The following is a 17471-nucleotide window of genomic DNA, read 5'->3' as shown; positions in this document are numbered from 1 at the left end:
CACATACATTGTATATAGGATTTACATTGTAGGTTAATTGGTAAAATTGTATTGTATATGTTCTGATATACACATATACATATGTACATGTAGGTTTTAGCTTGTTCTTTAGATATATTTGGAGGACACATACAATATTATTTCTGGTCATAATAATAAATAGTGTTTGTATATTTATTACAACTGTACCTGGTTCATGTGTATATGACAAACTTTACAGAGTTGAAATGTACTGCAGCCATGTATCATTTATAATTATTCTGAATTTTTGTTGGAACTATAGATAATGAATTTTGTATCTTTTTTGAAACAATATTTGATTCTATCAAATGCATCAGTGACACATTCACAACTTATAAAATGTTTTCTCTAAAATAAAAAAAAACCTGTAGAATGAACCTACATTTATTCATTTATATATATTTGAAATTGATCATTTCAATTTTTGTCATATTCAACAGATATAAAAAATTGTTGGTTCTTTTTTTTCAGGCACCATGCATGCATAGTGACATGAATACAGAAAGTTCATCCCTTGGACCTGTATACAAGTGTATGTATACATATACATACAATTAGCATCATATGAAGACTGAAGAATGTTGATTTGAGTGCTCTTGAAAGTAAACTTTTCCAATATGGACCTAGAAGATCGTGAACAGAACATTTAAACAGTACTAATTTATTAAATGTTCCTTTCAACTGTAATCATTAAATAAAATTATGATGCAATACTTTTTCATTGTTTAACTTTGTAGAAATATTTGTTTATATTAGTCCTCTAGATCCAGTGATTATAATTCTTGCATCCATATGCCTGCCCATTTGTTTGTCAGGGCTTGTGAGATAGCTTTTCAATTACTTTTAAAATATAAGGATTTTTTTTTACATATAGCAATATAGATAACATTGTCTTAGGATTTCTAAATTCTACTTTACAAGAGAGTAGACTCAACATATAAATAAAACCATAAAACTAGCAAGTTATCTGAAATGTTAAAAATCTTTTTGTCTGAACCAAATTTTCACATTTTATTGTCTATGTGTAACTTGTACATAGACCATTTATGTATTAATACTGTAGTAACAGTGATTACAAACACATAGACTAAAATGTAGTATGTAGTACTATGTACATCTGTCTTTGATTTGAGTTCTAAACAAAAAAGTGGTACCTATTGGGAAGTTGTGACTTGGGCGGAGGGTGAAATACAGAAGAAATAGCTACACATGGAAAAAAGAAAGATATACAGTACCATATGGATTCAAAGTTGCTCCAAAATCAATGAGACTAAATAACCAAAAAAAAGCCATGTAAACCCCAAATATGCAATGACCAGATCAATGATAAAGCACCCTTCCACTTCCAGTTATCTGTAGCTATTTCTTCTATATTTCAACCCCCCACTCAAGTTACAACTTCCCAACCTCATGATTCTTCTGTCTTTTAGCCCCCCCCCCCCCCCCCCACCCCCACCCCCCAACACACACATACCTGATTGATTGTCATGTTATTTCAGGTTCCTATTCAGGTATTATTCCTAAAAACCAAAAAGGGTATACACACTGTGTACTCTCAAAGGAGGGGAACCACTTCATTCAAAAATGGAATTTACAATTTAATTATTAATTACTGGACTATTAAAACAGTATAGAACCCCTTGGCTACAGACAAAGTACTGTGGTACACATTTCTCTTAATTAATTACTTTTCTTCAACTCAATCATCTTTTTCTCCAGAGCACAAAAAAGAACAGGAAACAACAGAAAAGGAAAGTAACATACATGTAGGCCTATATGTTTTCTGGAAATATATATGATGTGTTAATTCTCACAGCATAGGCCTACATGAATGTGAAGAATTAAATATTATCAATGTTTGAGAGAATTTCCTAGTTGTAATTCTATAGCAGCTACATGGAATGTACGTTTACATATATACATTGTACGATACATATATACATCATAAAAGTTTCTTTCCTTCCAGCTGGACATTCATGTCATCTCTCTCCAGAACTCAAATATTGTTTACAAAAAAAAAAAAAAAAAAAAAAAACAGAGACATAGATAATTTAATTAAATCTCTGCAAAAAACTACACGAATAATTGAACACATATATTGTACTTGTAAAATATCTATGTATGAGCTAATTTATTTTCACATCTTTGACAGCTACATGCACGGACGTTCTATGGAACGTTTTCGTGTGGTTTTAAATGGGAAATTATGTTACGATTATTTGTATTTAACCTTCATGATTCGGTTGATGTAAAATACGACGAATGCTATGCTGCAATAATTGCCCCTTGCCGGGGCCCCATCTCTGCATCGGCCGAATATTTGTGTCGATTTCCATGTACAAGATGCTTTTATCGAAAAATGATTACAAAGCATTGTCATTAATGTAAGAATACTTCATTTGCATCAAATGTATCATCTCAAAACAACAATTTGCATACCGCATTAGTGGTTTATCACACGAAACGAAACCGACACGACTGAGAAACACATGTCCATGTTGACATTTCCACGCAGCCTCGTTTTCAAAGAGTTTGGAGAATTTATATTTAGAACTGTGCTAAATTTACACGGGGCTTCCCCAAAATTTCAATGGTCAAAACTGGACACCGTAAGCAGAACTTGACCATCATTATGGTATACAATGACTTTTGGAAGGCCAAAGAACGCATTTAGACTGGTTTCCTTTGCCCGACTATTCACTTTAAAGCATCGAACGCGAGTCATTACGATAATGTGTAAGCGTATCGCACGTCTTACCACACCTGACCCAGGCTCTGGCAAGGGGTTTCGGGCCTTATAGGCATAAATACCAGATGCAAGAAACAAAGAACTCACGTGAACGTTTCTATAAGTTTATTAATTATTTAAACTGTACGTACAAGGTGACATACATACATTATACACACACGTGCACGCCGCCCTCTTACCTAGGCCGCCGCTAGGACACATACAAATAGAAAGGGACAGCGCCCGGCTTCTTCCCAACAATGCACGCACATATTACACACACGACATGACAGTGACACAGTTTAACATGGACTCACCATTGAAGTTCAGTACAACAAGCAACCCTCACACAGAGACTACATACAACAACATCCACTGGACAGCCCCCAGCTCAACGAAGCTACTTTAGACTGCCCAGCGGTCACACGTGCGCCAGTGGTATATTGACCCAGCTGGGCCAATCACCGGCGCCGACAGATAGACACACCCACCCTCACTTACATCCAATCACACGACATCTAACGCACGACGGAAATACACACGTACAACATGGTAGACATAGTACACAACAGACGAGTGATCCCAGCGACGACAACATATAACCATTATATTTACAGGTAAAACATTCTCACTCCTAACTCACAATCGTTCCACTACAGCACACATACACACACTAGCTCCATCACATACTCTCGCGCATCCAGTAGGCCCACATCATGCATTCCATAGCGAACTTCCACACACCACCTTCCCTTTTTAGGAAAATAATCATTTTCCTATAAATAAACAAATCAAACAATCATTTAGAAAGGTGTATTGGCCAGGAAGGACCCCATTATATTCAAAATTTACTTTAACAATGACAATTTAACAATAGAAATTAACAATTAACATTATGTAAATCGGTTATAAAACAATTTTACCAACAACAAAAAAATATTTATTCACCCTCAAGGTTCCAGTTAGATATGTATGTATATCTCTACCCACAGCGTATGTATATCAATATCAAAAAGTATATTAATATCAAAAATATAAAACAATTAACTGGCCAATACTATATAACAATTAATCATTCAACAACATAAATCAACAACAGATCAATCAAACGAAAAAATGTCATTTAACAGTCTAATGCCACATGTCGTCGACATACTTGAGGAGATCCTCATCAGGCAATGGAGTCCTCTTAACAGGTATCTGGACGGAGCCTGGGGAGATGTAGCGACGGTTCATCAGTCTCTCCTCACGAATATACAGCCCTGGGGCTTCGGTATTTGGAGTGTGATGGACCTTCCTGAGGTGCCGGCAAACCTGGTTCTTCCGAATGTGCGCGAACCGACAGCTCGGGCACCAGTATTTCACCACTGTACGAGCGTGTATTTCTACCCAATGCCGAAGCATTCCATAGTAGGCTCGGAAAAACGTATTTCCACACTGGGGCACAGGACAAGTCATTCCCCCCTCCACCCAAACAGGTTTATCTTTCAAAATATCCTTGACCTCCGCTTCCGTCACAGTAACCTCCAACACGTCGGCGTGATTTGACATCTGTAATAATTTAATAAATAACCTTTCTATACAGACCGAGGTCTTCTGGTTCCAATCATTTCTACTAACTGTATAATCAATGACACTTTAATACTAATAAAACAATGAAGTACAAGATAACAAGATAATTTCCTACCCTCAGGCAACAGCCTTCTTAGAATTTTCAACTTCTACTAATTGGTTGCCTATTATATATAATATATATAATTACGGCATAATTAGTAATACTGTTTGTACAACTACTGCACATATATCCACATTTTTTTTTTTTTTTTTTATTTCTATATTTTCACTTACAGTTTACAGGTGCACAACATAAAACAACAGACAATACCAGACAACACACGAGGTCTCTATGTGGGGCTATATAGAACTTTAGGGCGGATCTCACGGCCGAAACGACTAAATGTCTTCACTGGAGTATGAGGGGGAGAATTGTTTACTCCACCAATGTCACGGTCACTGTCAAGGTCATGGCCAAAGTCGTCAAATTTGTCAAGGTCATCGTCTTGGCTGACCTGGGGAGATTCAGATATAGCATCTTCTTTCTCCTCCCAAGCCAAAGGAATGTGATCCCCCTCATAGGGTTTTAAGTGATCGACATGAACAGGTGACGTACGAGCGCTGGGTTTAAGCTGTATGATGTATGTCAATGAAGACTGCTTTTCCACTATTTTGTAAGGACCCGCCCACCCCTTTCCTAACTTACATGAAAGTGCTGGGGGATACCACCTCCAAACAAAATCCCCAACCTCATAAACTCGAGGTTTAAGTCCCTGGTCAAAATAATTTTTCTGACGCTCTGCAGATTCCTGTAGGTGCTTAGCTACAAAATCAAACGTTGTACACATACTATGTCTAAGCCAATTCACATATAGATTGGGACATACAGGGTGTGGTTCAGGGGAGGGAACTCCCATGACTATATCTAATGGACAGTTTGTTTCTCTACCTAACATGACTAAGTTCGGACTACAGCCTGTACTTCTCTGAGCTGTTGCTCGGTATGCCATAAGGACATACGGTAAATGATCATCCCAGTCGTCATACTCAGCCTTCACATAAGCACTTAGCATTTGGATAAGGGTACGGTTAAACCGTTCTACTAGACCATTTTGTTGGGGTCTGAAACCACAAGTTCTCTTTTTTTCTATACCCAATCTCTGACATAGAAGGGAAAATAAATGACCTTCAAACTCTGCACCCCGATCAGTTAGAATCTCAAATGGCACCCCGAATCTGCTAATAAATTCAGAACATAGCTTGTCAGCCACTGTAATAGCTGTATGATTTGGAAGGGCATATGCTTCAACCCACTTTGAAAAATAATCACACACCACCATTATACAGCAGTTACCATTGTTTGTTACAGGAATACCACTTAAGATGTCTATGGAGATCCTATCAAGTGGACGGGATACCTGATCTTGTGTGGGATGTAATGGGGCCTTTCATTGCATTTTCTGCACCATCTCCTCACATCATCAGACAGGCCAGGCCAATAGAACCTTCTCCGTATCTGTGACAGAGTTTTATCTTTACCTAAATGCCCTGCAGTGGGACTGTCATGAAGTTGATACAAGATCTGCTCTCTAACACAAGCAGGGGCGACAACTCTGTATAGACTATTACCATCTTGCCCTTTATCTACCACATATAACAACTCATCCTCTAGTAAGGAAATTCTATCCCACATTTGACAAAATAAGCGCACCTCGTAAGAAAAACCAAGCATTTCATCTCGTTTTGGTTTAGTTGACCTATCAGCCTTAAGTTGTTTAAACTTAGCAATATTTGGGTCCCTAGCTTGTTCAGCCTTCAGCTTCACAACTCCCCATGTATCTAACCAATTTGAGAAAAGTTGCTGGCTCTCCATTTCAGACATATTTGTTTCGTCTACTGAGGAGACAACATGAACAGAAGAAGTTACACAGTCGGGACACCCTGTTCTACCACACTGTTTCCTAGGCCTACGTGATAACCCGTCAGCATTTCCATGCTGAGAACCTGGACGATGCTGGATTTCATAATCATACATGTCTACAACACTAATCCACCTAGCCAACAGCCCTTCTGGCTCCTTAAAGTTTTTTAACCATGTTAAGGATGCATGATCCGTACGGATGATGAAATGGGTACCTGCGATATAATGCCTAAAATGTTTCAAAAAGGTAACAACGGCTAGTAGCTCTCTACGAGTGGTACAATAGTTCTGCTGGGACCTACTGAGAGTTTTACTGGCGTACCCGATGACCCTTTCCTCCCCCTTCTGAATTTGACTAAGGGTACAACCCATACCAAAATTGCTAGCATCACAATCTAAAATAAATGTGCCTGAACTTTGGGGATATGACAGAATCGGACTTGACACTAACAAATCTTTGAGGGTCTCAAATGCATGTTGACATTTCTCGTCCCATGAAAACACCTTCCCCTTTCTAGTTAACATTGTTAAGGGAGCTGAGATTTCAGAAAACAACGGAATATGCTTCCTGTAATAACCCGCTAAGCCTAAAAAACTGCGAATTTCGGTTGATGATGCAGGTTGGGGCCAATCTTTGACCGCTTTCACCTTCTCAGGGTCACAGCTTATACCAGCTTCTGACACTATATGGCCTAGATACGATACCCGAGTTTGAAATAAAGTACACTTCTTCGGTTTTAATTTCAGGTTGGCTGTACGCAGACACTCAAAGACACATCTCAAGTTGGACATAGCAGACTCGAATGAAGCACCGAAACAAATAACATCGTCGAGATAGCAAAGACACTTGGACCACTGTAATCCTCCTAAAACCAACTGCATTAACCTTGAAAAAGTAGCTGGGGCGTTGCATAGACCAAATGGCATTACATTAAACTCATACAAGCCCTTATGGGTGGCAAAAGCTGTTTTAGATTTACTACCCTCCTCCATACTGCACTGCCAATACCCACTAGCCAGATCTAGGGTTGAAAACCACTTCATACCCGACAAAGTTTCTATTGCTTCATCTATCTTAGGAAGCGGATAAGCATCCTTCCTAGTTACTGAGTTCAACTTCCTATAGTCAATACAAAAGCGTACGGAACCATCCTTTTTAGAACACAACACAACTGGAGCAGACCATGGACTAGAACTGGGTTTTATAACACCTTTCTCTAACATACTATCCAACTCCTTCTCTACAACTTCCTTCTGTGCAGGAGATATCCTTCTAGGAGGTATTTTAATGGGGTAAAAATCCTGGGTATCAATACTATGCTCTACCAGTTTAGTGTTCCCTAAAGTTCCTTCAGGACCAGCAAATATATCCTTAAATTCATGTAATAAGTCCCTAACCTCTGATTTCTGATCTGTGCTAAGTTCATCAGAAGTTCTATCCAAAACATCCTGTAAATGTGCAGGAAGACACGAACCTGTCTCTACCTTTTCCTCAACAACCTCATGTACTTGATCAACAGAGTGAACATTACCAACAAAAGTATTGCCCTGTATCTTAATATCCTGTGAAGTCAAATTCAAAACTGACAGAGTTACCTCCCTTCCCTTCTGGGGTGATATCAAAGTCTTAGCCAACAACAGGCCCTGATTGTACACTAACTTGGTAGGTTCAACAATGCCTAGTTCACCTTCTATATCTCCATCCACATAACCCGCAAAATAACACTCAGAGTTCTTGGGAATAGATACTGTGTTAGACACTCTAATGCGTGCACACTGACTAACAGACTCTGCATTTAGATTCACTGTACGACCTCCTAACTGTAGGGTATTGTCACCAAAATTCAAATTTCCTTTATGGCTAGTTAAGAAATCTATCCCTAGGATACCCTGTAAACTTTGGAGTGTAGCAACAACTGTTTCCTGTACAAAGCTCTGACTCCCTATACTAAATGTGAAATCTGCTTTCCCAAAAACTATCAGGCTACTACCCGAGGCGGTTGACAACTTAAGATTACAACTTTTTAACTCAGGCTTGTGCCTTCCCCTCAACTTGTTATATATCTCCACATCTAACAAAGTTACCGAGGAACCCGAGTCTACTAGTAAACTAAGATTTGAACTACCTATTCCCACACTAGCAAACAAACTCGGCTGAATGGTATTCAACACAACAATGGGCCCTTCACCCTCAGAAATAGGAGCTGGTACTCTGGCCCCGAGACCAGCTCTGTCTAGTTTAAACCTTGCTTCGGCTCACCACCCTTTTTAGCACAATCATAGGACAAATGCCCTAACTCTCCACAAACATAACAATGTCTCTGTGATACAGGTACACCACTAGGGTTCTTAGATCTAGCCTGCTGATTCCTGGAATTCAGCTTCCTATTTAACTTTTGGAACTGTTCTAAAATCAATGACGCTAAGTCTGGCTCTGTACTAACCTCACTAGGTTTAACAGCCTCATTTGACACTGCCTGTACAAATGCTGGGGCTTCTGGATTTAAATCCCTAGGTTTCCGTACAGGAATTGAACCTACATGCCTCGCACTAAATGACTCATACTCGATAGCAGAACTTACAGCTTGATCTAGAGTTTTAACATGGGAGAACTGAACATGCCTACCGACGTCATAGTTATTCAAACCATCAATAAATTGATCCACTAAATCACCTTCTAACAACTCAAGTTGCCTATGAGGGTAAGCCTTACGGGCAGCTAATCTCAACGCTTCCCCGTAAACAACTAGACTTTCCCCTTCTTTCCTATGTCTATTTCTAAATTCCGACTTATAGGCGGCTTCCCTACCTGGAGGATCGAACCGATTTATCATCACCTCTTTCACCCTCCCAAAACTGGACATCTCTGACGGCCTTAACTCTGAAAGTACCCTCTGGGCAGACCCCCTTAAACACATAGTAATTTGTTGAGCCTTGTCTACATCTGTCCACCCATTCCAATTAGAAATTTGCTCAAAATGAATCAGAAAATCTTGGAAATTAGTTGTACCGTCATAAGTTTGGGGTTCCTTTTCTTTCCTTTTTGTTCCCACGGATAAATTACCTAAATTTACAGATGGCAAGTGCTTTACTGAGGGTAGCTGGGGTAAGCTTCTATCAAAAGGATTTGGATGGGCAGCAGTTGTGCTTGTCACACTACTCACAGGGACAACATTCACGTTACTGGCACTAGAGTAAATTGGGGCAAATCCTGAGGTTGATACAGATAGAGAAAATGTAGGGCAACATGGAACCTCCCTATAAGCCAATGACTCTGAAACTAGACTATCTCTACACTCCACATCCCCATTAACTATTGGAGTTGAGTACATTTCAGGTCTTACACCTTCCTCAAAAGATTCATCCCTATAAATACCGGGAGCTTGAAAAGGGTCAGAAACCACGTGCTCTGTGTTTACGCTAGCCCTATGCCTAATCGGGGCCTCAACTGACATTTGACCTTGAGTAGGAAATGACACGCTATGTAACCGTAAACCACGCCCACGCCCAATACCTACAGGTAACCTACCTCCAGAAGTCTGAACAGGGAACGTAAAATTACTACCCTCCGATACAGTATGCCTACCACTATCCCCATTCAAAGAAGGAACCGAACGTACCGGGTTAACAGGAGTTTTAGGCATATCACCTCCACCAAAGGTTCTACCTTGAACTCCGCTAGAATATGCCATAATGAGTTAGTAATTATAACTACAATACTAACTAAATAACAATGGATAAAAAGGTAATTTGAAAAACAGAGATCCGACCTAAAGTGCAAATACATACAAAACAGAGTGAAACATGCAACACATAAAAATATACATATTAAAGAACCCGAAATTAACCCAAGCTTTGCTCACAGCACCACTTGTAAGCGTATCGCACGTCTTACCACACCTGACCCAGGTTCTGGCAAGGGGTTTCGGGCCTTATAGGCATAAATACCAGATGCAAGAAACAAAGAACTCACGTGAACGTTTCTATAAGTTTATTAATTATTTAAACTGTAGGTGCAAGGTGACATACATACATTATACACACACGTGCACGCCGCCCTCTTACCTAGGCCGCCGCTAGGACACATACAAATAGAAAGGGACAGCGCCCGGCTTCTTCCCAACAATGCACGCACATATTACACACACGACATGACAGTGACACAGTTTAACATGGACTCACCATTGAAGTTCAGTACAACAAGCAACCCTCACACAGAGACTACATACAACAACATCCACTGGACAGCCCCCAGCTCAACGAAGCTACTTTAGACTGCCCAGCGGTCACACGTGCGCCAGTGGTATATTGACCCAGCTGGGCCAATCACCGGCGCCGACAGATAGACACACCCACCCTCACTTACATCCAATCACACGACATCTAACGCACGACGGAAATACACACGTACAACATGGTAGACATAGTACACAACAGACGAGTGATCCCAGCGACGACAACATATAACCATTATATTTACAGGTAAAACATTCTCACTCCTAACTCACAATCGTTCCACTACAGCACACATACACACACTAGCTCCATCACATACTCTCGCGCATCCAGTAGGCCCACATCATGCATTCCATAGCGAACTTCCACAAATGAACAGTATACATAATGGGACATACATGTAGAAACGATAGATTCCATAAAGACTCCAGTTTCGTGCGTGTCAAAAGCCACTCGACAACAGAGGGTAATTCTAAAACTCCAGCTGGCAATGAGGCCTTTCAAGAATAATACCGAAGTCTTCCAATGATCAGCGACTAAATCCTTCATTTAACATATTTTATCGAGCTTCAAACATACTGCCGTAGTCAAAAGGGCTCGGTTTCAAACAAGGTTTAGTCAATCAGTATTTAAATATCAGCTACAAAGGATTACCAGACGAAAATACAACATTCATTTACATTATGCAATCATTGATAGTGAATTATAAAATGTTTGATTTCGTATACAGATACCAACTGTTTCGTCGAAACCGGGTCCCTGTTAAATCGAGCAACCACTGTACTCCCATAACATGAGAGTCGACTGGTCAGCCGTTTTTTTATCGGACGTTATTTTGCTGACTAAACACGACGTAATGTTCCAAAAGTGTCTCGTCGTGCTATACCTCTAACATTGTTGGAGTAACATTCACTGCACTGTTAGCACTGCGCAGCATGTTTTGTATTTGAAGCTACATAGATTGCTTTTATGATAAAATTCAAACCATTTAATCTTGTACATGAAAAAAATATATCAATCTCGCCGATTTTAATCTTACCAATGTCCATTTACCGTTCTATATTTATGTTGCCCTGGCGATGAGAAGAGCTGACTGACGGCTGTTCTGCCCCTGTACATACAATGTACATGTACGATAACTCGATTTCATTTACCGCCAATTTATCCGTACGCGTTAAAATGACGTTCATACAAAACTGAACATCAAATTAGTTGGTAACGTAATATAGCAAACACGCAACGGAGATGTAAATTTATGCCGCCTCAGACAAGAATCTTGTATTCCTATTAGTTAAAATGACGTCACGTGATATCCAATATATAGTCGTATTAGGTTAGTAGAAATCGTATCAGGTTTGGACGATAGAGTTATCGTTCTTTGTCTCTAACGTCATTAGCAACGCCTCGCCCGATACAAGTTTATTTTAGACCCAATATTTTTCCTTATTAGGTCACTAACAAACTGTATAACTAATAATATTGGCTATGAATGCCAACTTTAATGCGTTCAATGTTTCTTTTGACATTTGATAACAATGTCGTGATGATAAGAGATTTTGCATCTATAATGAATCAACAACTCGTTATCATTAAGGACGGAACAGCCATTTGAACAGCCATTTTCTGTTATGGCAGTTAATAGGCTGATGGTTGCCAACTGCGCTTGGTAAGGTTACATGTACGTAGTGGGACTGCAGTGGCAATGTAGATATAAGTCATTGCACTTACTCAGTACACATTATGCTGTATTATGTCTCAATTAACGCTGCGTTTGTTGCAATGTGTGTGTGTGGGGGGGGGGGGGGGTGCCGTACGTACATTTGTATGTATGTAGGGACCGTATTTAGGGACCGAGTGTTTAAGATGTCCCGACATATTACCACAAGCCCTCCACCTCTTGGTCGCGAGTTCGAATCCCATGTGGGGCAGTTGCCAGGTACTGACCGCTGGTTGATGGTTTTTCCCCGGGTACTCCGGTTTTCCTCCATCAACAGACCTGGCACGTCGTTAATAGGACGTTAAACTAATAAAACCAGTATGTATGTATGTATGTATATTTACACTTGCTAGGCTTGGTCACCAACTATACGCTAATACTAGCCGATTTTGTTTACCATAACTGCATGGTAACATTGAACTTTGAACTTGCGTATGAAAATGTTCTGTGCAACGTAAAGGACTACTTTTTTAAAAGAAACACATGGCTTTGTTTACATTTTGACGCAACATTACGTGTATATTGTTGTTTTTCATAGAATTTTGGAAAAATGTAAACAATATATACATGTTTTATATTTATATATGATTCAAACAATTTTTGAATTAACAATTGTATGAAGAAACGTAAAAATATCCCGACCGGGGCGACGTGCTTTCATTTTTGTTAAAAATGATGGGTGTCAAATGTAAACATTACCTCTGTGCCTATGTTCGTCCTACGATCGAGCCTTTGAGGTGGACGGGCGTGAGACCCTCTGATAGAGGTCAGTTATAAACATATCCTCTTGTCTTTGTTCTTTGAGAATTTAATCATGTATTATAAAACATGCACCGCTCATATACATTAACGATTTCCATCAATACATGCAGTACAGCACACTAAGACTATTCGCAAACGACAGTATTATATACAAAACAATAAACAACAAAGACGACACAATAAAACTACAGAAAGATCTGGACGCAGCAGCACAATGGGAAACAGACTGGCTAATGAAATTTCACCCAGATAAATGCAACATAATCAGTGTTACACCAAAACGCAACAAAATACACCACAACTACACACTCCACAATCACACACTCGAGCAAGTAAACTCAAGCAAATATCTAGGACTAACACTACAAAAAAAACCTAAAATGGGACTTGCACATAAATAATATCACCGCAAATGCAAACAGATCACTAGGGTTTTTAAAGCGCAACTTAAAAATTAATTCACCACACATAAAAGCACACGCATACAAAGCACTAGTTCGACCCAAACTGGAATACTGCTCTTCCATATGGGACCCCCACAACACACACCAAATTCAACAGATAGAAAAAACACAACGCAGAGCAGCAAGATATGTTCACAACAAATATCACGACACCAGTTCAGTTACAAACATGATACATCAACTCAACTGGCCAACACTACAGACACGACGGCTACACACAAGATTGATACTTTTCTACAAAATAATACACAATATAGTTGCCGTCGAATACCAGACCATACTCATACCAGTAGACCACAGAACCAGACACTCCAATCCACACTGCTTCAGACAAATCTCTGCTGCAAAGGACACATACAAATACTCATTTTTCCCACAAACAATAACACAATGGAATCTCCTCCCTGTAGCAGCAGTACAATGCACTACACTCGAGGACTTCAAGGCACATATTTCCAACGTAGCCCTTGAAGCCCTCACAAAATAGTTCTGCACACACCTTTTATCTATATACTAAAAAAAAAATCACAAATCTAATCCTTTCACACCCTTGCACCCCTACAGGTTCCCCGTGACATAATCGTCATACTTTGACGGCGTCCCGTACACATAAGAAGAAGAAGAATAATCCACGTGTTGACAGTTTAGCGTCACCACAAATACATTGTATCCATCGAACACAGGTGAATTTGTTTCATCTATCGATGGCGATATGGATCTAAGCGTAGATTATATAATCACATGGCTCACAAGGATGTAATATCGTCAAGTCAGACGACATCTCAAACACATTGAGCTACTTGAAAATCGGTGTTTTGACAACTTCGGCAAACTCAAGTGTGTAAGCGTGCGTCAGCTTCGCCTCGCTGCACAATAGCCTAACGGTCACCGAGTTCACACATGTGGCCGTGTACAAATTCTTTTTGTTATTACGCTATATATTAACTTTTAGCAAAATTGAATATATTTAAAGTTCTGATCTGATTAAATAAAATTATCTCTGAAATTTATTTTGTTTGTCATGTTTATTTTACTCTAAAATATTGAACTTTTTTGTCGTCGCGGATGAATAATTCTACCTTACGTGAAGCGTCATCATTCGCTGTTCAATTGAGTAAGCTCCTCCCACTTTTGACCGACTTTTATTGAATAATTACGTCACTTTCAAATGACGATTTTATTGCATAAAATTTAAATAAAAAGTCGTGTGAGTGTAAATATAGGTATTGGATTTCGTTTTTATGTTTACCATGCTTGTATGGAGCAATTCCTCTAAGAATATATTCAATATGGGGCGCTAACGCGCTCCATAGAATATATTCTTAGAGGAATTGCTCCATACAAGCATGGTAAACATAAAAACGAAATCCAATCCCTATATGCATATTTGTTTGTTTGTTTGTTTGTTCTTGGATATTCATGTAAATATTATGTTTTGTATCCAAAACTGATGAGCTTATAAGCTCAAAGTAATGAAAAAAAACCTCGTGTTCTGTCTTTGTATTCTGTGTAGCATACACAAGGGAGGTAACGTAGACGGGATCCAGTATACAATGTAGTTGAAACTGAATTCGGTGTCGGACCTTATTTTTTCCATTGTCAGTTGGTGTAATGGGGCGCCTCTTAAAGAGGAAAGATGTGCCATTTCTCATCTATATAGACTAGTATGCACAGTAGTATTCGCCATTTTGGATGATATGGTAAAGTTTCCATTTCACGAATTTGAAGATATAGATGCTTTCACCTTAATTTAGTTTTGACATTTGTTTGATTCAGCTATAAAAGAGATTGATTGTTTTTTCTCAGTGCGTTTTTCTCGTCCTTGGAATCCATAGCTGAGACCAAGCCTTCATCGGCCAATTTATTGAATGCTGAAATAGTAAAGTCTTGTACTATTGCAAGTTGTCATCGCGGGGAAATACACGTTTGAACTGTACTTAAACATTAGGCGGCAAACCAAATCAGTGGTACGGGACCATCTGGGCTTCTTGTTACATTACCATTGTCCTCTGTATAAACTCGCCTTTTCTGTTCCACTATATCGTTAGTACTTGACGTAATACTAACCAATATAGTGTTTTATTATTCATTCCAGATTGATAGTAATGTAGTCGCAATGATGACTGATGACCAATTGAAAGAATTTATACCGGCATATGGTGACAGAGTGGCTGTATTCACATTTTGCCGCACATGCGCACAGGGTGGCGATCGGCAAACGGTGTCTGCTTTTGGACAGTCGTTGGCAGAACTCAGAAAAAAATGGCAAAGCAAAAAGGGCTTTAAAAGCGGGAACATGTGTGCCAAGAAGGAAAGCAGACGTGTAGAACTCGGTTGGATGGACTATGATACAAATGGCTTCAAACAGGTCCGACAAAACAGTGGTGGTGGCGTTCGCCATCTTAGTGTTAATAAGACTCTCCCATTTGATGGGTTGATGACGCATGCGCGTGAAACTTTTTTCCCAAATGGGGAAAGTCAGAAAGGTAACATGGAGGACTTTGATATCTCATTAAAGGACTTCAAAGGTGCTGATATCAATCCAAATTCAACAGTGACAGACCTGTATTGTGAATCCAAATTAAGGATCCTTCGGGTCTATCTTTACACGAAAAGAAAGGTAAGCATTTCTTCTAATTTAAAGAGTGAGCGTCAGCACGACATGTTGAAATATTTGTAAAAAAATGCCGTTCATACACAAGCGAACAACAGAAACAAAAAAAAATTCCTATATTTACATTTCAATTTTTTTTCTGTATTTGCCTTGATCTCATTTACAGTCAATGTATTCGTAAGAGTCAAAATGACGTTTATACAAAAAATGAACGTCAAATTCGCAAGTAACGTTATATAGCAAACACACAACGGAAATGTAAACATTAGTACATAACAGCGAGATGAATACATCAAGTGACGAAAAATTTTCGTACTTCCGGTCGAACCTCATCTAGTTAAAGAGTTGCTTCGAGATTACTTACCGCAGCAATGATTACATTTTGTACATCTATGTAAATGATATTTCGCTAATGCATGTGCATTAATATGTTTTTTTTTTAAATAATGATAGTTAAACGTTTGAAAATTTCATTCTATAAATGATTTCAAAAGTAACTTAAACGTTCTACCAAGCGAAGATGAGCACAAGGAATCGTGACGTCACATGCAGGTCAACAATTGGTACTAAATCATAGAATTCGCAAAGCGGACAGTGATATTAATTTGGAGTCGCAAATCAGGTAGAAGTAACATTAGCTCTCCAGAACTATTTTTGCTACCGAATCAAGGCCTGCGGCACTGTATGGAGACGGGCGAAGCGGGTACCTGTAAAGTGCGTAACGAAAGCAAAACGAAACGAAATGAAAAGGGACGAAACTGAAACAATTAAAATCACCTTAAAGTCCAGACAATTAATTTAAGTCTTTTTTCTTGTCATACTAATAAAAAATTGATACAAACTCTCGTAACACTTTGGTATGACTATTTCACATATCAATATTTATTCGGTCAAAAACAATATTTTATATTTTGATATATTCATTGGCTAGCAAAAATTTATAACATGCGATCAGATTTCTGAATATTAAGGAAGTTATTTAAGAAGTTTAGGAAAATTCCCTTTTTATCGTCTTTTCTTTATTTCGCATGACTGTCCTTTCTTTTAATTAAAAAACCATTTAATAATTCACAACATTTTAAACACCCATAACAAATCAGAATTCATTTTACAACGACATTGCTTATTTGTTTCCTTTAAATATGTTTTGAAACTTGTACTTTTGTTGTATTTTAATGCTATAGTTTGGCCGTAAATTAACTGGCTGTCGATGGGGCGTTAAACTTCAAACAAACAAACAAAATAGGAAAATCCCTTAACTTAGATATTTTCGTTAATTTCAGAAATGCTTTCCTGTGAATAATACGTATGTATTATTGGATAGAAAAGTTTCTATAAAATTGCAGATATTTCTACCACAATTCTTACTGCGCTTAACAGCGTAGAGTTAGATTTAACAAATTGCACAAAAAACCGTAATTATTCGGATTTGCTATAAAATATTCCATGGCTGG

At 38.7% G+C, this 17471-nt stretch overlaps 1 protein-coding gene and 1 pseudogene across 1 annotated transcript in view; one reads left to right on the top strand and one right to left on the bottom strand.

Moving 5' to 3' along the window:
• Positions 1 to 17471, bottom strand: part of LOC138304611 (tripartite motif-containing protein 2-like) — a 45788-nt pseudogene that overhangs the window by 7442 nt on the left and 20875 nt on the right.
• LOC138304608 (uncharacterized) overlaps positions 1 to 17471 on the top strand; it is a 32908-nt gene that overhangs the window by 1744 nt on the left and 13693 nt on the right. The window contains exon 2 of the mRNA XM_069244776.1: positions 15499 to 16023. Within this exon, the coding sequence (XP_069100877.1) occupies positions 15499 to 16023 (525 nt within the window). The remainder of the gene's footprint in view (positions 1 to 15498; positions 16024 to 17471) is intronic.

Source organism: Argopecten irradians, chromosome 12 (assembly GCF_041381155.1).
Source record: "Argopecten irradians isolate NY chromosome 12, Ai_NY, whole genome shotgun sequence".
NCBI lineage: Eukaryota > Metazoa > Mollusca > Bivalvia > Pectinida > Pectinidae > Argopecten > Argopecten irradians.
Note: the sequence above shows the minus strand (reverse complement) of the source record. Positions and strands in the feature narration are given on the sequence as shown.